This window comes from Egretta garzetta, unplaced genomic scaffold (assembly GCF_000687185.1).
Source record: "Egretta garzetta isolate BGI_Z169 unplaced genomic scaffold, ASM68718v1 scaffold38, whole genome shotgun sequence".
NCBI classification, from domain to species: Eukaryota; Metazoa; Chordata; class Aves; order Pelecaniformes; family Ardeidae; genus Egretta; species Egretta garzetta.
The window spans coordinates 489,823-514,178 of NW_009260667.1; the positions used below are offsets into that span (position 1 = coordinate 489,823).

The following is a 24,356-nucleotide window of genomic DNA, read 5'->3' on the forward strand; positions in this document are numbered from 1 at the left end:
TTGTCCACACATATATAGTACACATCACAAATTGTTACTGGTAGAGCGGAGAAACAGGGTAGGAGTAAACAAACACAATGTCTAGAGAAGCAGATCTGGGGTTCCATAGACCACAGCAGTTACTCTTGGTGCTCTTTGACAGGCTTTTCTACTGCAAGGAAGCTGGACATTTGGATACCTCAAAAGCCTCAGTGGAAGAGCTCTGTTGGAGTCAGCCCACCTTGCCCAGTTACCCTTTGGGTGGAGATGACTGCCTTTATAACAGAGACAACCCATCAGCTGGTAGAGGCAGCTGATAACCTCAGAGCCCAGTGCATTGACACAGCCAGCACAATCTCATTTTCAATACTGTGTGTTTTGTCTTCCTCTCACAATAGTGCATTTTCCCAACTCAGAGGTGATCTGAATTTATCTGATGAAGGCCACAACCCTGTGCTTTGTCACCGTGCTCACAGGGGACTCCCAGCAGGCAGGCACAAGAGCACAGAGTCCACAGACAGACCCTGCTAGGTCCTTCCTTTCCTGCAGCAGCATTTGTTTCTGCAGTCCCCTACCACAGGCCCAATAACTGTCACACAGAAAAGTAGCAAAGTGCACCTAGAAGTGACTAGTATTATTTTACTTCCCTGAAGCATCCAGGGAAGAAATCTGCTTCTGTGGTTAAAGAACAAAGAAACGGCATCCATTTTATTCAGGTGAATTAATTTGTACTTTAGCCTGTGACTTAATTATTCCAGGACTAATCAAACATGAGCCAAGAAACTGACCTTGCACAGACACATCAGAATGTCAGAATCTGTCTGAGGCTGCATTCAATCCTGTGACAGACATAGCTGATGTGATGGACTCCAGTGCAGCTGGAGTTCTCTGCATGGTACACGTTACACACAAGCTGTTTGCAAGAACAAGAAATACTTACCTGAGGCCATACCACTGCATGGAAAACTGCATCAATTTCTTCCACACTAAAGCTGTAGGTCTCGTTATCAGAAAAAAACTCCGCCACAAGCTTGAGTCCAAGACGTCTCAAATTCTTCAGTGGATTAATCAACCTAGGCTGGATCTGTAAAAACGAACCAAAAAAAAAACCCCCTGTAAGACCTTTGCAGAACAACTACTAACTACTTGCTCTGAAATTAAATACAGCAATTAATTGACCACAGGCACAACCTTTGCTGGAACTATCACAATGTTCTTCTGTCTTCTCCTGTAACTTGCTTGCAGTAGGAATCTATCTCTCACAGCTCACCTAAATTTTTCTAAGAGGTGCCTGTTCCTGCTCTTAGTCAGTTACACAGGACTCCTTCAGCTTGTGAAAATCCATGCTGACAGGTTTGAAGTAGCATCTGCCCTTTTGGGACAAAATGCAGAAAGCTACAACGTTATTACAGTTACACTTCCAGCCCTGACATTTAAATAATTCTATTTTACATATGGAAGGACCCAAATCAGCTCTTGAAAGCAAAGTTGTACTTTGCACCATGAGATCTACTGGGAAGAAAAGCAGTCAACACACAAGGAGAAGGGAGAGGAATAGTGAAGGCAAGAATGTGAATCACCTCCTCCAGTGGTGTGTGGGGGGAATATAGCATTTGGTTACAGGAGGACGCTTCCTGTACCCATTTAGTGTGTACGTTCCATAGCCTTTCTTGGGGAAAACATTTCAGTAAGGAAATCAGCCACACAGCTAATCATGAAGTTATTCATACACTGCTGCATTCTGACTCTTCTGGAGAAAAGAGTCTTGACTTGAGTAACGTGAATTATTTCCAAACTATGCAATGCAGCTCACACCACAAATACATGAGGTAGCTTCACAGTGCAGAGGTACTGAACTCCAGTCTCAGAAACAACAGAGCCATGTCAGAGCAAATAAAGGTTGCTGTCTGAGACTCAAGCTATGTCTTGTGTTCCTCAGGGTCTCCAGTACATATCATAATCCACCACACAGAATAAACCTTTGTATCTCTTATTTTGCAAAGCAGCTTTGGTGTCAAAGCCTCACTGAAAGACATCGCAATTTTTTTATTTGATATATGGACTTCTGAAGACGCTACCCTCTACCATGCAATACACTGTTATACTCCCTTTGCACCCAAAATCACAGGAAAAAAGATAAAGAAGGGATGGTGGAAAAGGAACCAAACATGTTGTCCAGGACCTCCCAAACCATGCTGAATGTGTATTAATGGTGTGCGATCAGCTTCCAGGCAGCAAATGAGCTGCCCAAACGGCCAAAGAAAGCACTAACCAGGTTGTGACTGTTAATGGTGACCCCCAAGCAAAATCATTTTGGGTCTCCCACTGTTCAGTTGCCTTAAGAACAATCCTCTGAGAGCAAGTCTTTGAGAGGACAAAGAAACTCAATACTGAACACAAGTAGTAGGAAACAGTAAATGAATAACTTGGCTTAAAACGGTCAAAGTTGATGTTTAACTCTCCAGGCAGTATCGGCCTGCAATAAATTACTCTCAAACTCCAAGAACATTTTCTGATCATTAGACAAGATAAACAGATCTCTTACACTCTTCCCTGAGCTTTTAACATCTCATGGGCTAATGAAGTGCTAAATTAAGTTCAGACAAATGACAAGACTGTCACTCCGTTACACAATGACAGGACTACTGTAGTAACCCTAGCAAAATCTGACTATCCCAGCAAGGAATGAAGCAGCTTTAAAAACTCCTTTCCCAGTTTAAAACATGTAGGCACATGCAATCCATTGCTTAAGTCAGACCGTGGGATGCTGCTGTCCTAAAATTTGCTCATCCCCTTAGTAAATGAAGACAGTCACAAGGTTCTGTGCAGCCTGCAGGGAACTATGAGACCTTGGATGCCACCCAAATGCAAGGTCTTGCTTTGTTTGATGGATTGTTTTCAAGACAAGTTCTAACCTCGAATGCTCACAGATGGGTCTTGGCAAGAACACCCGCACATAGTGACAAAACATTCATTACCTAACACCACTTGCTCAGTCTATCATCACATAATTCCTTTCAACACACCACTTGCTCAGTCTGTCATCTCATAATTCCTTTCAACACTGCAGCAACGATGATGACTCTGCAGTTTGCTTGTTTCTCACCTAATACACAATCAAGCTCTGCACTGGACCAGACTCGAGCTTTCGTTTTCCTATTTGGATTGAAGCCTGGCAAAAGCACTAGTTTCAGAAAGACAGAAAAGCCTGGCTCAATGTCATAGCTTCCAAACAGCTGGCAACAGACACCCTTGAGCTATCTGGGCTACAGCTCAGGGATCTCTGAGCTGCTCTCTGGGGCACAGGGCAGCAGTTTGCCAACATACCCCATCTTCAGGTGCAGCCAATCTTTAACAGAACATTATCCTCACCTGACCCTTTCTGCATGTACAGCCATTGCACAGCAAGGGAAAAAAAAAACCAAAAAACCATACATTCGCAGTGCTCTGCAGATACCTGGCTGAGACCCAAATTGTGAGACTGGATTAGCATCACTATTCCTGATACAGAGTTGAACGTGTTTTTAACATGCTGAAAGCATGGCTTGTAGCTATCTTCTCCCTGTGTTCCATGCCAGGACACAATCACTGTAGATAATCCCTTGTGATCATCCACAATGCCTAGTTCCCCCAGGATCTAGCACTGCTACAAAACACCTCAAAGACAAATTTTGCTCTGAAGTCCTCAGGCAAGGAACTTTAAATCCTATCCTTCCCCTGCTCAGATGTTGTATCCTTGCAGCCAAAAAATTACACCTTTAAGGCCAATTTCAGCTTCCAGCCATAAGATCTTGTTACATCCTTACAACAAATCATTTACCTTTCCCTCATGCCCAGAGCAGGCAGGCAGCAATGCACAGAGATCACCTCCAACTCTCTCTTCACTAAGTCAAATAAAAATGCAGTCCAAAGCAGCTTTCTAAATATATTAACTCTGTGTGCACTGCCTGAACCCTGTAGCACTTTCAGAAAAATATCATTAGCCTCTATTTTGATAGACATCTAATTGCTAAGCTTCACTCCATGCTGGCATTAGTTTTATCTTTATCTCAAACAGTGAAGGTGTGTGTACATGTGCAAGCTAAGGGGAGGAGGAGGGAAAAGAATTCAATTTACATGTATGTTTGTGTATCATACCTTTTCTCTTTGCTGGAGGATGCAGGATATCACAGCTGTCATGCAAAGAAGAATCTGTAGAATTTCAGGCAGGTATTGATGGATCAAATGTCCCATGTTTTTCAACACAACTTCGAGACCATTGAAGAGGCTATGCTGACGTCCAAGAGGCAGGACTTTAGCTAAATCCAGCTCTGACATACTTCGAAGCACTGCAGTCTTGCAGGACCCTGTGTTAGGCAAAGGGACAGCAACTTATCTAGAGAAGCACCATGAAGATACCCACTACCGAAAATAACGTGCAATGAAAAATAGTACAATCTGGCTTTAAATTACAGTTCCTCACATTCAGCTTTTTAAATAAGGACAGGTCCAGGTCTCCATCTCCTGTGACACTCAGATGTCTCCCACTGCTACAGAATCAGAGCACTTTACAACATCTGTTTATTGTCATCGCACTCAAGCCAGCCTACGACACCAAGGATTGCTCATTCCTGGCCTGCTACAGCTTACTTGCACAGCTGTGGCAAGCCATTCAGTTTTTCTGACCTTGCACCTGTAAAACAGAGCAATCATGCTTTTTAAGGAAAAGCTCAGGGGAATCCCAGTCCTTATCAAAAGTTTACTTTCATCCTTCCAAGGCACTGTCAGAAAAAAACTGAAGCACGTAACAGTACTAGTGGTATTTATCCTCCCAGGTTCTACTGCCTGTACCTACCATTACTGAATTGCTTTACAGCTTCGAAGAGCAGATCCAAGAACATCCGTATCTCTTCTGGCAGCGAGCCGGCAAGAAATCGCAGAACGATCGACATGCGAGTGCCCGCTGAGGACTTCCCCTGTGTTTTGCTCCCTGTTTTGTTTCTCATTCTGCCATAGAGAATTCTTCAAGAGCCAAAAAAAGAATTTGCATTAGCTTTTGGCAAGCCATCTGTTTCTTAGCCTCTTATTCTGCAGGAGAAGCTCCATTTAAAAATACTCTCTAGTGAGAACAAGCTGAGTGGAAGTCCCCTTTTCAGGCTCTCCACTGAATTACTACACATTGCCCCAAACCACCCCAGTGAAAGATCAGCTTCTGCTACTACAATAGAAGCTTTGCTGAACACTTCAGGTATAAAACTAGAGTACCTCCAGGCTAGCTTGAGGGCAGTTACTGCTGAAGAAGCAACCTGCACGATAACTTGTATCACTGTATCTTAACAAAAGTAACTGGCAATACTCAGTGAACTGAAATGTTCTCCACAGTTCCCTGCAAGCCTTAGAAGAAACAGTATTTATCAAAATGCTGTTTTTAAAGAAAACACCATTTGCATAACACATTACATAATGTGTTAATAAGGAAACCATGCAGAACATCACAAACTAAGCTGTCAAACTCTACCATTAAGCATAGGTTTCTCTCAACTGTTTTAAATTAAAAGTAGCAGCATTACATCTCTGCTCGTGGTACTTTGACATGAAACTTTTAAACCCACACTTCATGACACACCTCATAAGAACAGGGATGAGATCTGGTCGATGCTCCATTTTTACTACTGCGGTCTCCTCAGAAATACTGAAATGGACTATTTCTTCTTTAAAACTCTTGTCCTCAAGTAGCCTTTGCAAGTTCTCCCTGAGAGTAATAAACATTATTTGAGGGCAGGTAGAGGTTATAAAAATAAATGGACACACACTCACAGGCACCTATATCTAATTACCTACCTATCTAATCTATGCTGTATATGAAATATTAAAGTACTATGTTCCCAACCTTTTATCAAAAAATATTTAAAAAGTCAGCAAGTCCAAGCTAATTATGTAGGAAAGTACATCCTGGACACATTCTGAAGAGATTTTTTAATCACAAACTACAGTTTTATGCCGTCACTTTCTCTGGGTGCTTATAAATCACCAGTACAAAAGACCTCTTTGAAAATGATGCAACTACTTAAACACACAGTATTCTGGGACAGAATAAAAGTGTTGCCATTTTCCTGTAAACAAAAATAGACACTGACCAACCTCAAGACCTTACTTCCTGTTTTAGATAGGAAATATTCAGCTGGCTAAAATTAAAGTTTATACACATCTCTTCCACAAATACAGGAATGGCTTCCTCTTTGAGGCAACTGACCCCAAGTAGAATTCTGATATAACAGCAGGCTCATTCACCGACACTAAAATAATATAAAAGCTTTTACCTGTAAGGCAGTAGATGAGGATGCTTGTATGTCATTATACAGTCAAGAGCTATTCTCTGTACATTCTGGTCTTGATGGGACAGTAACTGCAAATGACGAAAGAAAATGAGTGCCTATCTAGAAGACAGAAGTGCTTACTGAAAATCGTGAAACACCTGAAAGGCTCCAAGCTCAAGCAGGTTTTGGACTAAATTATCAAAATGGAAACAAAATGTATGTGTTGCCATTATGAAGCCAAGATACGAATATACAACTGTCACTCATATATACTTCCCCCCCATCTACATAGGGCAGTTATAATTGTTGGTATTTTGCAATTGTCTTTTGGACCACTGTCAGGTTGCATTTTCAACTTCCAAAACCAGTTGTTGGATTAAAAGGCAGACAGACTACCCAAACAATCCCAAGACACATGCATTTCTTTCCTGTGACAAACACAAAATACTCATAAGACTTGACACGCAAAGTCTCACTGAGATTTGCCCTTTCTCAAAGATGACTCCTCATAACTTAGGCACTAAGAAATACAGATCACATCCCTAAGAGGCATCCTTATCAGTTCTTCAGTCTCCTACCAAACAGCACAGGCCAAAATCAAAGGTCACTTTGCCATGACATCCCTATGCCAGAAGGACATACCAGCCATGACAATACATACGCTAAGACACAGTAAATGGCAAACAGTGAGTGATGAATTAATCTCTCTTCTTATGCCAGGCTGTTCTTCACATGCTGTTTTGACCTGTACACATCTTTTCAATATTTTCCTAAGAATACAGGCAAGCAAACACATGGACCAACTCTTTTCCTAAGCAAAACTCCGAGGTTGACTGAAACAGAGTGGATGTTCATTAGAGAATCTCAAATTTGGGGACTAATGAATGGACCTCTGACTCCCACATCTGGCGCCAGATGAAACCCAGGGAACTAACAGGTTCGTACCATTTAATACAGTTCTACAGCCCACTGCCCACAGCCTCAGAGAACACAAACTGGGAACAATTAGAGCAAAATCCAACAATCTGAACAAATCCAAAAATCAGGAACCAACAAATCCCAGTAAAATTAATAAAATACTTTTTTAAGGAGAGTAGGATAAAATCTTAAAATCCCTCTTCAGAGTCGTATTTTTGGCAATTCCTTCACGGAAATCCCTCAAAAAGGAATCTTATCAAACTGAATATTCTTCAAGAAAGAATTCTATTTTCTTTTTTTGATGCAAAATGATCTGTTGTTCACACTGACCATACTCTTTGTAGACACAACACTGCAGGACAAGGATAAATCTCCTCGGGTCTTCCTCAAGCTTTGGATTCAAAATCCTCTTCCATATCCTGCTGTGCAAGTGGAACAGACTCCCTCTACAGCCACTCTTCCACCTTGCCAAAGACTACTACTTGTCTGCTGCCAGGTTTGTTTGTATGAGCCACTCCTGGCAAACTAAGCCAGGTATCTCAAGCAGGTCTTTGCTAAAGGGGCTTATTTCAAGCGAAGCCTGCTAGGAATCCCTCTCAAGGACAGCTCCCTTTTCAGCTATCATGGCTGGGTTCAGAAAACTACAGGTTTCTGCAGTTTCAGACACTGCATTCAAACAAGAATGAGTTTATTTATTAGCAGTAATTCTAAAAGCCAGCAAATAGCATTACCTGGATATATAATGCATTCAACTTCTGCTCCAGATACAATGCACGAGGATTCGAGAATTTAGAGAAAACTTGTAAATGGGCTATTAGTTGTCTGTAAAACAAAACAAAACAATTATGTTTTAAAATGACCAGAAGAGACGATCCTGCATTATCATACACAAAATGGGGAACTTTCATTAAAACTGATTAACAAGGAAGAAAAAAAACCACCAAAAAACCATGACAAGAGGATCCCAAGTCTACAAGCCTCCATTTCAGAGACACAGCAAGAGGTATGCTGTTCTCTCTCCTAAGCAGCTCCTTCAAGATGTCACTTCACCGCATAGAGAAGGCCATTTCCTCAGCAGCACTAGATGAGTTCAGCTTTTGATGAGAAAAGAATACAAACTGTCAGGACGCAGCTCACTTCTCCCACTACTCTGTCAGCCCAGCCTGGAAAATTAAACAGGTGATTTATCTCTTTATTTATTTACTTGCCCTTAACTGGTGCCCTTTTCGCTCCTATCAACATGAAGGGCTGCATTTAGCCATTGACTGTGCTGGACTTACGCTGGGCTGCAAGCACAGATGGGAGTCAGTTCCTCTAGAAGTGGCTGTGTGACTCCACATCTGCCCCACCTCCACTTTATGGGACAGGAGAAAGGTGACCAGGATAAGGAAGGTGTGAGATCTCCTCTACCATATGTGCTGTGGGGCTGGCAGAGGCTGTCCTCATCCAGCTGCTCCCCCTGGTAGTTTACACTAAACTCTCCAGCTGCTCAGCTGGGCCACACTCCTCCATGGCTGGGCTCAGCCAAAGGACGAGTATGATGCCTTTGGGAAATCCCATGCTGAGCTTGGGGGACCCTCAGCCAGACCTCACAGGGTGCAGCCCCACGAGAGCTTTCTTACCACGGCACAGGCCTGACTGCATGAACTGTCTAGGGCAAAGATGAAAGGAGGTCACTCCAGAACTCATTAACATGTCTCCAGTAAATCTTTCATGCCTTTGTTACTGCTACCAGGAATTAAAGTTTCCACTTAAGTATGTGGGCATTTTGAGATGGAGGTTGGGGGGAAAAAAAAAAAAAAAAAAAAAACAGAACTCATTAACATGTCTCCAGTAAATCTTTCATGCCTTTGTTACTGCTACCAGGAATTAAAGTTTCCACTTAAGTATGTGGGCATTTTGAGATGGAGGTTGGGGGGAAAAAAAAAAAAAAAAAAAAAAAAAAAAATCTTGGACTGTCCCTGTATTTTAATTGCTGCTGACTTACAGATACAAGCTGGATTTTGGGAACAAAATGAAACACCTATAAGACACCTGGGATTAAATGACAATTCAGGTTGCGTATCAAATACTTGCTGTGTTTCAACATATAAGGTGACATTTTGAATTTCTCTGTCATTACAAGGGCCATTCTTTTGCAGAAAAATTGGCAAAATACAAATCTTTGTGGTGTATCTGTAATGGACATTTGACAGAGGTCATCAGGGTAAAAAGACTCTGATTAGAGAAACTGTGGAGAATTCATATGAAAGTCACTTTCTCCATGTATTCAGCACTGCAAACAATGACATTACAACAGCACGTAGCTTCAGTCTAAAATACCACCAATAAAAGTCTCTGTCCCTAAGAAGAAGACCGGGACCAAGATTTGTAACAGGTAGGCAATGGCAGAATTCCAATTTTGAAATACCTAAATGAATAGTCCCATTTTTCAAAGTGTTTGGCAATGCCCATGGTTTTAAAAGACTAACAGATACACAGACAAACCAGGGGAATGCAGGTATGATGGCCTCCAAAAACTTCAGAATGGCTTCAGAATACCACATAATTTTTGCTTAAAGTAACACAAACCACAGACTGTCAGCAGGTAATGAGGTAATGATGAAGCCTGGGCAGGATCTTTGGATGTTTAGTACTGTGCAGGCGGAGTTTCTGACTCTGAAGTGTTTATAATCCATTGAAAAATGATGAAGTGCAAGCAAAAGAAGAAAAAGGAATATATATAAAACCATAGCTTCTCTTGCAACGTGAACTGCTGAATCTGCCTTTTCATGAAAGAACTAGCAAGGGAGAACTAAAAATACCTACTTAGCAGCAGCTCTTCGTGTTTTCTTTTTTGGTAGTCCTACAGTAATCTGTTCCCCTTCTTCCTTTTCTTCCTCCTCCTCCTCCTCCTCCATAGCAACATCATTCACCTCTTCACTGGGTATTTCTTTTGCTGTTACTGTACCACGTGTTTTCTTTCTAAGATCCTGAGATGGAGCCACTAATGAATCTGCTGGGTAGTACTCGTTTCTGTGTTTAAAAAAAAAAAGGAAGGAAAGAATTAAGAAGCATAGCATTTTTCAGGGTTTCAGGGCAAGAACAACTAAAAACCCCACAATCCACCATTCTCAGTATTAACAGCACTGTGTATTGGGACACTATATAGCTAAAAATTCCCAAAGAAGCATACTTCAGCAAGTGTATGCTTCTTTGCCTACAAGTTGCAGAGATGTAAGGCAGTGACCAAGTACACCAATGGGAGGCTGGAGGTACCTGGTAGAGAGGAGGAGAAAGACGTGAATCACTGAATTACCAGAGGTCTGCAAAGAAGTAATGCAGAGGACACGGGGGGGTTGTGTTTGCTTGAGTGGGCAGATGAACGGTTAAGTACGGCAGCAAGAGAGTAAGTGAGAAAACTAACCTACTACAGTATTCAATTGTATTCAAGGTTCAATTTTTCCAGGAAGGCAAATAAAACATAGGTTTCCTAATCATAGACAAGAAATGTCAGAAATCTTCCCCTACCATGAGATCACATATACCCCATGTGCATCATACTATCATACTATGCATGCAAGCTCTCCCTCCAGGGGCAGGAAATTGAATCAGCCTCTAATAAACCCAGTATTTTCCCCATCTTAGGGGAAAGTATTTTGGTCTTCTGTGATTCCAAATTAAAATGTATTTTAATTTTATAAAAAAGGAACTTTATTTTCACTGAAATCACTCTCTAATGGAGTAATGAGGCTGTGACAGTGGCAAGTCAATAAATGAGAGGCCAAGCAGCAGAAATGTACTGCCAGTTTAATTTTGGTCTGCTCTTGTGTGATATTTCTAACAGAATCCATGTTTCAATCAAAACGCTACCTTAACTGGAAACAGACATCTCATCAGCCATGCACTCAGGAAATTAAGTCTATAATGGGATAGCCATAGACTTAAAGCCCAGCAACACGTTGAAAGCAATGTGTCCTCTCAGCTGAAAAATAAATCTTACTTACCTAATAAATCTCAGAAGAAGTGGGGAAAGTTCCCTCGACCTAGGCTCCACTCTGTCTGGAAACTTATCCAGTGCTTTCCACAGTAGAAAACGGAAGTTTGTGTGGTCCAGCCGGTTGCTGCAATCTGTTCTAGTCCTCAGCTGCTCCAGGAAGACAGTCCCCACCCCTCCTGCTGGCATCTTCTCACTTTCTGTTTCAGCAGTGCTTTCCTCCTGTTCATCTAGTTCATTTTGCAGCTCCATTTCTATAGAACAGATGAAGAAAATCTCTTCAGGTTACTTCATAATTGCCAGTAGCAAGGTATCAGTCCCCCATTATGAAAGTAGTACTTTTGGCGACATGTACCTGTTTAGACAACTGTATTTAACACTGACTTGAAAGACCCACATTGCTCAGAAAGTATTCTAGGATACCTTACAGCCCTGACGTGTGTCAGTTAATCTCAGTTCTCTTGAATAACAGAGAAGTCCACAAATGGCTGTGTGCTCATGGCTCTATCGTGAAATCATCGATTCCATACACCCACAGATAAATCTCAAGAGCACACTCAAGAAAGACACTGTTCACAAGAATTCCACTGAATCTATGGAGCAGAAAGATGGGTCAGCCCCACTATACAGGTTTTGTCATTGTTCCTGATTAGTCTGGGCAGAGCCAGCCTTAAGCAGAGATGAAATTGCTGCATGGCTTCCCCCAGCCTGCAACTCCCTCCTGCAATGCAGGCACCTTTTCTACTTCTTGGTGTTTAGGACAGAAGGAGGCACAGTTTTCTCCCAGGCCTCTCCATTCCTGCACTGGACATGGCACTGGTAGTCAAGAGCCCTGGTTCTGAATTCCTCCATCACACATCAATCTGGGGGACGTAAAAACACAGCCATGCAATTCACAAGTAGCTGGGTTACTGTCATAACATTTAGGAGCCATGACTTACCAGCATAGGTAGCAGCCCTCTCCAAATGTTCATATAAGACCCTCCAGAACTGTTTATTCTCCATTTCCTTTGCATGAGAACTAACAAAGCATAAGACAGCGTGAAATTAAAAGGAAAGAAAAAAAAGCAAGCCATTCGTCACCAGACAAGTTAACAACTAACACAGTCAGAGGCTTTGATCACTGCTTTAAAGTGGGTGTCTTTAAAGTGGGACAGGACATCTGCATGATACAGCTGTGGCACTTCCTTGGCTTTACTCATAGATCCCAAATGTCAATTGTTATTAAAATAATCTGGTTGTATCTCATGACTTCAAATGAACTCAAATTGAGTAAAAATGCTCTCAAGCCTTCTACTGACTTCTGTACAGTAACTTCATTTAGAACCAAAGGAAGAATTAGCACGGACATATCTTTTGAAGAGCTGGTTAATGTTTTATTATTAATTCACTAGTTTGAAGGGGAAAATACCACCCTTTTTAATCATACAACAGAGGGGAAAAAACAAGAAGATAAAGTCATGCTGAAAGCAGACAGTGATTTTGGTTTTTAGCTCAGCTGTCACCATCATAAGTCTTCCGTACTCTTTAGTAGGATTTAGAGGTTTTCCAGTAAGGACAGAAAAGTCAGAGACACAGAAACTGAGAGCAACTTCTTGCTCCTTTAAGCATTCGTGAAACACTAACCAAATCCTGCTACTTTTGACTCAAAACTCTGATGCTATTTGAATATATTTGTTGCAAGTTCCCTTTAACAGTAAGAAAAATCAGAAACTAAGTTAAAAAGTAAGTGTCTACACAGGTTGCGATCTATTTGAGATATCAGATTAGTTTCAGAAGATTTCACATGAAGGTTCTCATGCACAGTTCTCTCCAAATCAGACATTTTTACTTCAGCTTATGTTCACAGAACAATGGAAAGAATGTTCTGTGAGACAACCAAAGATTGCAGCATCCAAGCACATATACTCACGTTATGAGTTCAATTACAGGATCCCAGAGAGGGCTGAAGTTAATATAAAGCATTCCCAGTAAATACCGAAGAGGCACCTAGAATGACATACAATACCACCTTGTTGAAATATAAAAAAAATAGTTAAAGACCAACCAACCAACCTCCTCTAACCTGTCTTCCTCTCAAAGAGGAAACTTTGATCAAAGAAGTTCTCAGAATTACAAGTAATGAAGCAAGCCACGCACATTATCATTCCTTGTCTCATAGCTGCATGAGGAAATCTAGAGCCCATCTACTGTAAGCTGCACTGAGATCTAGTCACCATACCTACATACCAGGAATGTGCAAAAACCAGTTCAGCACAGCAGATGATCTGGATTGCCTGCCTTCCTCTCGAACTTCAGGGCTGCCATAGCAGCATTAGGGACCTCAGAAAGACGAAAGTTTGCCCTGAGGAGTCTTCATTGCACTAGGCCTAGAAGCATATCCTCTGGACTGGCTCCTTGCTGACTTACATGCAGTAGGACTGACCTACACCCTTTCCTCACAGGAGCTTACAAGTCGAGGTAAAAAAAACTACAAAAACCCTCTCACCAAATCCATGATCATTTAACTAGTAAAACAGTGACCCTTCCAACATCTAGAAAGTGAAGTCCCCTTTAGCTCAGCAGTAGCGGAGGTTCAACAGTCACAAGCATACAAGATTTCCCCAGCAGCAAGATCCAGAAGGTAGGCTCTCCAAGGGCCAATGTGAGTCTGACCAGCGTTCAACCATGCTGAAGGTATGGCAAGGTCATGATTTTAAATCATGAAATCGTTAAACTTCTCCCTGGAATTGTTTGCCTTTCTTTCCACAATACTGAAACCCGATTAATCTTGTTGTGGGGCACTTGTCTGGATACCACTGTGTTCAAGAGAACACAACCGTCTCAAGGACAATGGGAGCTGTGATCCCTACTAACAAGTAAGTTTTCTAAAACCTAATCTAGGAGATAATTAATTTTTTAATGAACTCTTGAATTAAAAACTCTGTGATCCATGTGATGGAATAAGAACGTTCTCTTGGAATAAAGGAATGTGACAACTGCTTTTTGACAATAACTACTTACCTCCTGCAAAGATCCACTTGGTATTGCAGACTGCACTACATCATATCTTAATTTCCTCAAATGGAGAAGTTTTTCTCTGTAATCATTCACTGTTGCTGGCACAAGTTCTGCTTGGAGCAATATGGCAAATATTGGCTGGAGTTCCCCTGTGCCATCTCCCTAAACAAATAAGTGACACGCATTTTGTTAAGAATATCCTTTTCTCATTGAAAGGTATTTCAACAAAACTACACAAGAGTCCCAGCCATTCTGAATGACAGAACAAAGTCAAGGGATTTGCTCTGGTTTCCACCACTTAGGGATCAAAACTCACACATTTGAAAACATCTGGAGGTAGGGGGACAAAGAGACAAAACTGGAATGTGAAACCACAAAGCAGAGGACAGCCTCTGCCAGACACATGCTTTGTTTCTGCGAAGCGGAAAACAGTTCACACACAACATCAAACACAGATGGCTTTGAAATGTTAAATGAAAAGTTTTAGCCCTACCGCAATCTGTGTAGAAGGTGGATTCTCAAAATGGTTTAGAATCCGAACAGTCAATAGCCGGACCTATCCAAAGTGGAAACATATGTCAGAAGGATGCAGGAGAATGCAGGCTACATACGCAGAGACATACACACCTACGCAGAGGTGAATGTTTTGCACAGGAGGCTGATTTCACTAGGTTCCTCCTAGAACTGAGAAACGGATGAGCTCCCATAGTCTAGCAGGCAATTCAAAATTAATACATTAAGCTCCTGCTCTGGTTCACCTCTAGGGAAGAGGCAAGCCTCTTAGGGCTAAAAGTTAACCACTGTTAACTCATGCCCCACGGCAGCTTCTTAGCAATATACACAGTCCTAAACAGATACTATGGAAGTAATAGCTTTACATAGTGTCATGTTTTTCCTTTCAGCATTTTTCATTTAACTCAGTTTACTTAAATTGCATTGTTAAAATACAAATTATCTTGCACATGCTCAAAAAACCAGATTACCTTGGAAACACCAGTGGAAATATTAGGATGCAACTTCTCAAACAAGTCCATTAGGTTCCCTTGGGAAAGGGGTTCCTGGCAGCCACACAATGCCAACCTCGTATAATAGAGATCAGCCAACAGCAAGGCGGAGGGCTCTGAAGGGAAAGTGCTGAAACAATGGAGTGTTTTATCAGCGTACAGAGAGCACTTCAACAATATAGACATTTGAAAATAAGGCAGTACTGACAATAACAATATTAAGAGAAAATTCCACATGATTTCAGAGTCTGCTGGCACCAGCAGGCCTGTGAAGTTAGACTTCACCAGCACGCTGGCTTGCAGCCTCAAAGCCCAGTTACCTATGATGGTCCAAGAGGCGTAAGATTCCTCCTTTGTATTAATCAGGCCTGTCAAGCTGGGGCTAGCAGGCTGGCTGCCCCACACACACAGCTGCAGAAAACAAATCTGCATAGGTCAGACAAGGGCTGCTGCTATTGCCCACATGTCCAGTCAGTGATTGATGTCAACAGAAAAGAAATAATCTGGGCTTAGGTGAGACACCAGGAATTCTGCCTGCCCCCAGGGAAACCTCCTTCTACTACCTCACATGCCTCGTACCAAGTGAGTTTCACACCCCCAGCCCAAAGCTGGCAGAAAAGCAGTAGACTGAAGCTCGCTGCCAAGACTTTCTGCTTGACCTGGGCAAGCTGTTTAATCTCCATCAAGCCTCAGACATGGGCACCATGATTTCCTAACTGAACAGGCTGTTTTGAAGCTCAAGCCACCGAAGACTTGGAGATGCTCCAGCCCAGCATTGATAGGAGATGACAAGTTCAGCAAGATTTGCTGGAGATCAAGTGTCCCTCAATCCCTGCAGCCACTCAGTTAGGTGTGCTAATTATAAGTAGAAGAGAGTTACAATAAATAAAATGGAGCATACAAAACCTCCTCCTGTTGTGGAGCAAGCACACACATGGGTATGTAAGGACATGGTGGGATCTCAACACCGCCAACAGACTGCAGAAGTTAAGGCTTTTGACACAACTCAGAATGCACTGTTCCTGTCTCTTTTATCATTCTAATGTAACAGTTACCAAGCGTAGTGCTCCCAGGCAGAACCAGAACCAACATATTTGACACACTACCCTGCAGCTGTTGAAGAAAGCTTCAGTTTACAGGGAAAATGTCACAGAACAAGCACTACATCTACCTGGTTCTCCAAACAAATAGTGCCTACAACATTGCTACCTTACATAACCACAATACCGAAGCAATGTGCCGGTGTAACAGAACAGGCAACACACAGAGGCATCTAACAAGCCCTGACATAAAGGCAAAGTCAACTCTCTGCTGTACCAAGGAGAATCACGAAGGATCACAGAACAAGCAGAGTTTACTTACGTCACCAAACTCTTGACACGCTCCACCGGTAACAAATGAAGTATTTCAGAAGACTCCGCCAAACTAAGAAGAGTACTTACAGCTTGGCAGGCCACAAACAGGCTTCCTGAAGCAGAGAGAGAACAAGAACAGCCTGTATGTTTACTCAGCTCTCAATGACTTGTGTTTGTATGGTGCTTGCCCATCCGAAATGGCTGGATTCACAGAAATAGAGTAACATATGGATCCCAAAACTGGCACGTGTATTTTCTAAACATTATCATAACCCATGAAGGAAATGCTCCTCTGGCTATCAAAGTGCCTACTCCAGTGGGCCAGCATTGAAAGCTGCGTGAGCAGCTCCCAGTTTGCATCTGTTTCCGTCACACCCACGTACACAGAGAGCTGAGATCTGGAGCTAAGCACTGTTGCAGGAGTCTCAGACAGCTCTGTGCTACAAATGGCACTCAGAAATGAAGAAATGCTGCTCAAGTTGATATGACTGCAGTAAAATAGAAGCAAAAATATATTCTGATGGTACCACACACGTGCCTATAAACTTTGGCACTTTGGCAATGCACTACTGTATGAGATCTTCAAAGCTGTCTCATGTACTTAAAGACAGAACATTTGTTAGTGAATGGAAGGTGGGTTTGCTGAATTTTGTTACAGAAATCGTGTCTCCTTCCTAAACCTCTCAGCCTCCTTTAGGGATGGAGGGTTTCTCAGAAGCACAGGAGAGCCAAAGCCCTTCCGGGCAAGAAAGGAGAAGAGCAATTCCTTTCCCCTGCCACTCCTAAGTTAGCAAGTGGTTGATTAAAAAAAAAAAAAATAAAAAAAATTCTCCTTTCCATCATCCCTTCCCAGGCAGAAGAAACAGTGTTCCTAAACCAGGCAAACCGAAGAAAGTTTTTAAAGGATATAATTTTCTTATGTGCTGCCAGCTGCCATGGAAAAGAAGGGGAAGTGAGCATTCATTTCCCATTTATTCCTTTGAAAACATCCCTCTATTCCAAGTTGCTTAATGCCCCAGGTGTGTGCCGAATCCTGCTCACTATTAACCTCTGTAAGGTGCTCCTCAAAGAGAGGAGAAGAAACAGCAAGTAATGGCAGAATGAAGCTTTCTGCATCTATAGTGTAAGGACACAGGTTCCCGAACTGTAGTCTGCATACCATTTGGTAGTAGGATGTCTGTGCTGGACAAAGTGGCTCCCACCTCACATGGACACACCTATATCATCAGTAGGGTGAGCACTTCCATACAGGCAGTTACCCCTGAACAGCTGCCAGGGGTAACTCGCTGTTGCTCTGTCTCAGTTTGCAAGCCTGCTTCCCTGCACTCCACAGCAACTGTACAATAACACCCAGTTCTGGGACTTGCACTTTGCCTCAGGCTACAGAGGCCAGGCAGGTCAAATAGGGAGCACAAGGCTGGGGTGTGCCTTGTACAGGCAGTGAGAGGAGGCTTGAGTCCTAGTAGAAAGTGAAGGAACTGTAGAGATCATGGAGCTCGAAAGAATGCCAGAGGATGAAGAAAGTTTCCAGGAATGCTAGTTCAGGAGGAGGGTGAAGAAAATCAAGCAGAGAATGTAGGATGGGGCAATAGGAGGCAGGAGTGTAGGCCTGAGGTTGCATTTGTTTTCTTTGCTCTTATGGGAAAAGGAAGAAATTGTAATGTGCCTCTTGCACACACACAGAGCTGGTGCACAGCTGCTACTACTGCCACCAAAGATGAGACCCAAGAAAAGAAAGTTTGTGTGTTCCTTTTTCAGAATAAGTACATTGCCACTAGAATAATCATGGCAGCATGCAAACCCTGCAAGCAGGATAGAAGAAAGGGCTAACTCAAAAAGTATCATGCTTGACAAAGACTAGAGAAGAAAAAAGCAACAGAGCCAGTTGGTGGACACATTCAGGAATGTTAATAAAGGGATCATGAAGGGAAAAGGCCAGGCTGCAGACAAGCCCTTTCAAACCAAGGAACAATGAACACTGAACCTAGGGCATTCCAGTACTCGCAATCCCCCTGAGTAAGAACTGCCCTGCCCAATAAAAACTAAGTTAAAGCTTTTTTTTTTTTCAGGCCAGAGAGGGAAGACAACCAGTGACCACCTGGACAGATGCAGCATTTTAGAATTGATGCTGTCACTTAGGTCAGAGATGGCAATGTCCCAAACTTTGCACTATAGGTTTGGAATAGTCTAATTGGAGCTTGTGAGTCAATAGTCTCTCCTTCACTTGACTGCTTCAGCCTGGATCTGGTTTAGATCAATTTCCATCCTCTTTTTTCCTCACTTTCTTCTTTTACTTCCCAGTTATCTCTGTCCTCCATTTTGCAGAACATCTGCCACCCCATTATTATTATCAACAGTAAATGCAGAATAATTTCCTGGAGAGTGTTTCCCCAGAAGCTTTGCTTTTCTAGTTTTACTTGAGCTGATCAATACATTGGGATACAATGCTACTGCTATTCATTTTTATGCTTTATGTCATCAGAAAAAATGCTTTGTATTTTTTTATGTATCAACAAAAAGCAAATAAACAGCAAATAACCGTAACTGACCTTTGCAGAGGGTTCCTTTGTCAATGGCTGTGAAGAGAGAGTCTATAAAACTTGTCACACGGAGCAGAATGTTTTCTTTGTCCATTGGTCTGTCCAAAATAAATGGGAAGACTTTTATCTCTGTGTTACACTGATACCTACACACATACAAAAGCTTTCTTTCACATCTATCTTGTGCTAAATTACAGACAGCTCACCCCAAGTTTGAAACCAGCAGCAAACAATTTTTGCTATTTCTGATTCGCAATTTAAGTTGTATCATTCATTGCACCTCTTTCCAACCATTCCTTCCACACAAGAACACCATAATTATTAAAAAAAAAACCACTGTCCAGAGAGAGCAGTGCTTAAACACACAGAAACTGAAACATGCCAAGAACATCTGTGATCTCTATGTACTAGAGTACCAGATTTAGGGAGTAGGCAATCAAGAAACTGATATCCTATTCTTGACTTTACTATCAACTCATGGTATTTCCACACAGCATTTTTTCACCTTCTAACTCCAGTTTCCCCAAACTAGGGTTAGTAATTATTGTCCTTCCCTTAGTAAAATGATTTCTGACAGATAGTGAACTAGACATTACTACAGAAATACATGACAATAGTACCTTAGAATATCTCTTACCTAATATGTGGCAGTACAACCAAGGCAATCCAAGGCTGTGAAAGGTCAGTGATGTCTTCCTTCTCTGGTAAATGGATTAAAGACAGTACGTGATCCAACACAGGTACTTCTGCCTTTCCTCCTTGTCTTTTATTTGTTTGCTGCCTTGTATTAGAGCTAAAAATAAAAGCAAACTTTTTAGTAACCCACCACTGCATATCAGAGATTGTTCCTTTTCCTCCCACGATACTCAAAATTATAGTTACTTCTAGCAAAAAGGACTTGAATGACCCGAGGGATTATTTCCTTTTCAATGTCCTCCACAGCACAAAGTATCATCCAGTCATGCTAAGGAGCACAAAATATGGCCCACAAGAAATGTCAGGTCTTTGTTTCAAGTTCAAATAATACCTCTAGAAGGAAAGACATCAGTTCTTAGTTGGACACCCTTACAACTAGGACATATAGTCTCTAGGAGCACCTGAGAGTCCTCTCTGTGATTACTGTTAATAAACCATGATCACGCTGACATAGATAAGACTAATGGATGGCAGAAAACAAGCAGTGAAGTAAAAGTTTGGGGGCTTAAAAGGAATCACAAGCTGAGCCCAAATCAACAAGCTTATCTGCAGGCAGAAAGGGTTTGACACCATACTGTAGCATATGAACAGGAGTACTTCACACCCCATGAACAGCAATCTTTCTATTCCACCCAGTGCTTGCAAGACCATAGTTAGAAGGCTGCATGGGCTCCATCCTTCAAGAAACACAGAAGCTAATAAAAAGACAGCATCAAGAATCATTAAAGGTTTAAGAAACAAAATTTCATAGAATCATAGAATGGTTTTGGTTGGAAGGGACCTTTAGAGGTCATCTAGTCCAACTCCCCTGCAGTGAGCAGGGACACTGCTAACTAGATCAGGTTGCTCAGAGCCCAGTCCAACCTGGCCTTATATTTATGAGATAAACCTCAAGGGATTAGGATTGTTGGTCCAGAGAAAGAAGATTTCAGATGTTTCTGATGATCAAAGCCTGTTATTTGTAAAAGCTGGATGCAAAGAGCAAAAAATAATCTGCTCTTTATGTTCCCTGCAGATAAGATAAGCAGCAATGGATTTAAACTGCAGTAAAGGAAGTTTAGTTCATACACTGAGGACTGGGGAAGAAGGAACAACCCCAAACCACCTGTGTAACCATAAAGACAGCAAAGTACTGGCACAGACTGCCAGATGCAGCTTGGGAATCTCCAGAATTGGAGTATTTAATAAGAATTTTGTCAGACATCTTTCAGGACTCGTTCCATACTTGCTAATTCCATCCTAGGTAGGAGATGGGGTATGCAACTCTTGAGATGTCTCCCAGCCCTAATTTCTATCACTGTGCAGGAGCACATAGAAGTCCCAAGTAGGACCAAGGTCCTCTCAGCTATGTAATACATACCACTGAAAATCCAGAGAGATCAAGAGACAAAGAAAACAAGGGAAGAAAATCTTTTTACTCAACCTTCTGTTCCCTAAACCCTAATACCTCCACTCTATTAAACTTTTAACAGGAAAAACCCAGAGAGTGGATTGCTTTTACGTAAGATAAAACCTTACATAAAAGGCGATATAAGTCACCACTCCACAGGTGAAAATTTTGAATTATCTGTGCTGGCGTGATTACAATTGATATCAGTAGATTAGCAACGGTCATTCTGTGCTTGACAGTGGTTACCCCAAATCTTTCCAAAGAGGCTCCAGGGAAAAAGTATCCACTTCATTGCAACCAAGCTAGCTTTGCAATTAGAAGAAGTCAAGCTGTGCCACCACAGTGCTGTATCTGGATTAATTACATGCCCTTTGGTACCCAGCTGTGTTCTATGGTAAGACTATAGTACTGCTGCCAAGAAAGCTCCTAGACAAGATGTATGCATACGGGGAAGAAAGATGGGGCACAGGCAGGAGGTTAGTAATGATGAGAACCTGGACTGCAGCACTCACTAGAAAGATTAACTGTCCAAGGATGCAGCATGTATCTTGCTGTAACCAATCCCCATCACACCTATTGCAACACTCGCTAGTGTTTTTATATCAGTGATAACCTTTCCAGAGCACGTATCTCTTCTCAATTAATCTCAGAAACAAAAACGAGATCCTACCATATCACTTGTTTTGCAAATCTGCCAGCAACATTGCCATTTACACAACTCTGGCAAATGCTGGGAGGCAACTTTTATGTAGCTCTGCACTGCCTTCCAGCCTGCAGCCATGCAGACGCAGCGAGTGTTTGCTAAACTTGAGAAGTCTCACCTGACAGATGATTCAGTGAAAATGAGAGGATACTTTTCAAATGCCATTGAACCAATGGTAGGAGGCTCTGCTTTCACCAGAATGAGTTTAGCCAGAATTGCCATTGCCTCATCCTTTGTGAGGGCATCCGTGCTAGAGAAACAATGCTCAATGTACTCCAGAAAGCGTGGAAGAAAATGCTGAAAGGGAGAAAAAAAAAAAAAGAATAAAGTCAAGGACTGGTAAGTCTCTTTAACCATGATCAAATCCACAAAAAACCCCATACAACACCAGCCACAGAGGAATCCAAACACTCAGAAATGAGCCAGCAAAGCACCAGTGCCCCAAGTCATCAGCACACAGACATCCTCTTACCCCAGCAGGGACAGTGATTTGATGTAAAAACTCAGTTTGCCCCAAATCTAGTCTCATCAGGACATTCCAGATCCCTGACTTCACTTTCACCTCCCACTCCATTTAATTAATTTGATTCCTCCTAGATCACCAGTTCCAGGCCTGACCTATCAGACATCCCATATTCTTCATTTCCACTTATTTTCTCCAGAACTCCTTCTCTTCATCCCATCTATAACATTCCCAACAGACATGTTTCTTTTTGTAGCACAGATACCTGTCACCTTCTCCAACCCTGAGCACCACTACCAAGCTTCAAAACAATGGCATAAGTAACCTCTTTCATTCTTATCAGATCATGCCAGAAGTTTAAATAAACATCGTGTCAACACACAAAAATGCTTCAGCATACAAGGCAGGTAAATATGTTAGGGATTTCCCCAGTTGTTCCCTTTGGCAACAAAAATAAACAAAATGCACAAAAGCTTCCACCTACCCTCTCAAATTGCTTCATTGTGAACATTGCTTCAGAGAAGTCCAAAAGAAAGTGCCGTTCAAATCCACTTGCAAACACCTGCAAGATGCAAATGAAAGGTTGACAGGAACACAATAATAAGAGACATTTCATAGTCAACTCTCCATTATGTCCCGGTTTATAAATCCACCATGCTTTGAACTCTGAGACACCCAGCCAGGCTCTCTGTTCATGGCTAGCAAGGCTTGTCAATTCAGGCATACCCAGCAATACTGTTACCAGTGACAGGTCAGGTACAGAAAAGCACAGCCCTTTTTAACAAATCCTGCTGGATCCAAACTGGCTCTGTGCAAAGACAGCTTAGGTACCTCTTTACTGTGATGTGGAAAATGTAAGCTGAAAGTTCTAGGACTGCAGCATAGACACACCAACTGTTACGAAAAAGTTTAGGCCCAAAAGATCTTTCACCTCAGCATTTTTCCTGTATAGCAGGTTGCAGGAAGTTTACCACCTCATGGGCAGAGCCAACCCCTGTGGTTCTGAAGGACCCATACAGGAACAGTCCTTTGAAGTACCCACGATCAGTGAGCCTCAACGCTGAGATGTGCAACACAGAAATACACACCCAGACCTCCTTTTCCCAGACCCTTCAGAAGGCAAGGACAGCTTTACGCCTCCTCCAGTTTAACAGAAGCCCACACAAATATACTCAAATGTTTGAAGGATCACGTCTCCTGAGCAAAACTGGACTCGTGCTGCAGGCAGAACCAATCTTACTTCAACACAAGCCAATGCTGAAGACCAGATGAAATTTATCTTTCTTAAACAATTGCAACAGCCTTGTTTTCCCATTGCAAATCATGGCATGTATCTTTCTTTTTTTCAAATATATTTTTTAATACACAGTACAACTATGGTCTACACTGTAAATTGCAAAATTATCACGTACTGTAACGGAAAACTGAAGAATCAGACTTCCATAATAGCATCTCCTATTAATCTTTGCAATACCGCACTTGATGTATTGATTATATGTATTATACTGATTTTATGTGGCTAATCCTGCCAATGTTTCAGAAGTATTGTTAGTACTGAAGTATGCCTACCTCTGCACTTTCTAAATCAAACTGCACTTGCCTGAACCTTGTTCACATGCTCACTAAATGCTTGGCAGCTTAGTGAAAAATACACTTTTTTCATTAAGTCCAATTCACTGACCTGCTCTATAATCTAAAACAGAACACGTTCCTTCTCTGTTCCCCCTCCTTTCTCTACAGAGGCTGTACGTGTTTGAATCTGAGCCTGTTTTTCATTGCAAAGATGTCTGCCACAATGGCATTGCCACATTGACAGTCTGTGTAAGACTGTCAAGCAGTCCCAAGACCAGAGCAGACATTACTTAACGCATTGGGCAGCTTCTCCCTTATATAGTCTATTTCCCAGCCTGAAGTGGAATGTTGTGAAATCAGCCTGCTGCAGGGAACTTGAACTCTGGGATTTCTGCTGTAAGCAGCAGTCTTTGTTACCTTCTCAATAGCTTCCTTGGTCAAAGAATCAGGCAAGAAAACATTCT

General features: G+C 42.0%; 1 protein-coding gene across 1 annotated transcript in view; it reads right to left on the reverse strand.

Moving 5' to 3' along the window:
* UTP20 (UTP20 small subunit processome component) overlaps window positions 1-24,356 on the reverse strand; it is a 67,764-nt gene that overhangs the window by 31,666 nt on the left and 11,742 nt on the right. The window contains 19 exon segments of the mRNA XM_035900991.1: window positions 920-1,063; window positions 4,117-4,325; window positions 4,814-4,980; window positions 5,585-5,710; window positions 6,279-6,364; window positions 7,925-8,015; window positions 10,002-10,208; window positions 11,180-11,423; window positions 12,111-12,190; window positions 13,082-13,158; window positions 14,173-14,331; window positions 14,663-14,725; window positions 15,153-15,303; window positions 16,536-16,641; window positions 19,078-19,166; window positions 19,706-19,861; window positions 21,976-22,154; window positions 22,805-22,882; window positions 24,310-24,356. The exon segment at window positions 24,310-24,356 is cut by the window's right edge and continues 25 nt beyond it. Of these exon segments, the coding sequence (XP_035756884.1) occupies window positions 920-1,063; window positions 4,117-4,325; window positions 4,814-4,980; window positions 5,585-5,710; window positions 6,279-6,364; window positions 7,925-8,015; window positions 10,002-10,208; window positions 11,180-11,423; window positions 12,111-12,190; window positions 13,082-13,158; window positions 14,173-14,331; window positions 14,663-14,725; window positions 15,153-15,303; window positions 16,536-16,641; window positions 19,078-19,166; window positions 19,706-19,861; window positions 21,976-22,154; window positions 22,805-22,882; window positions 24,310-24,356 (2,459 nt within the window).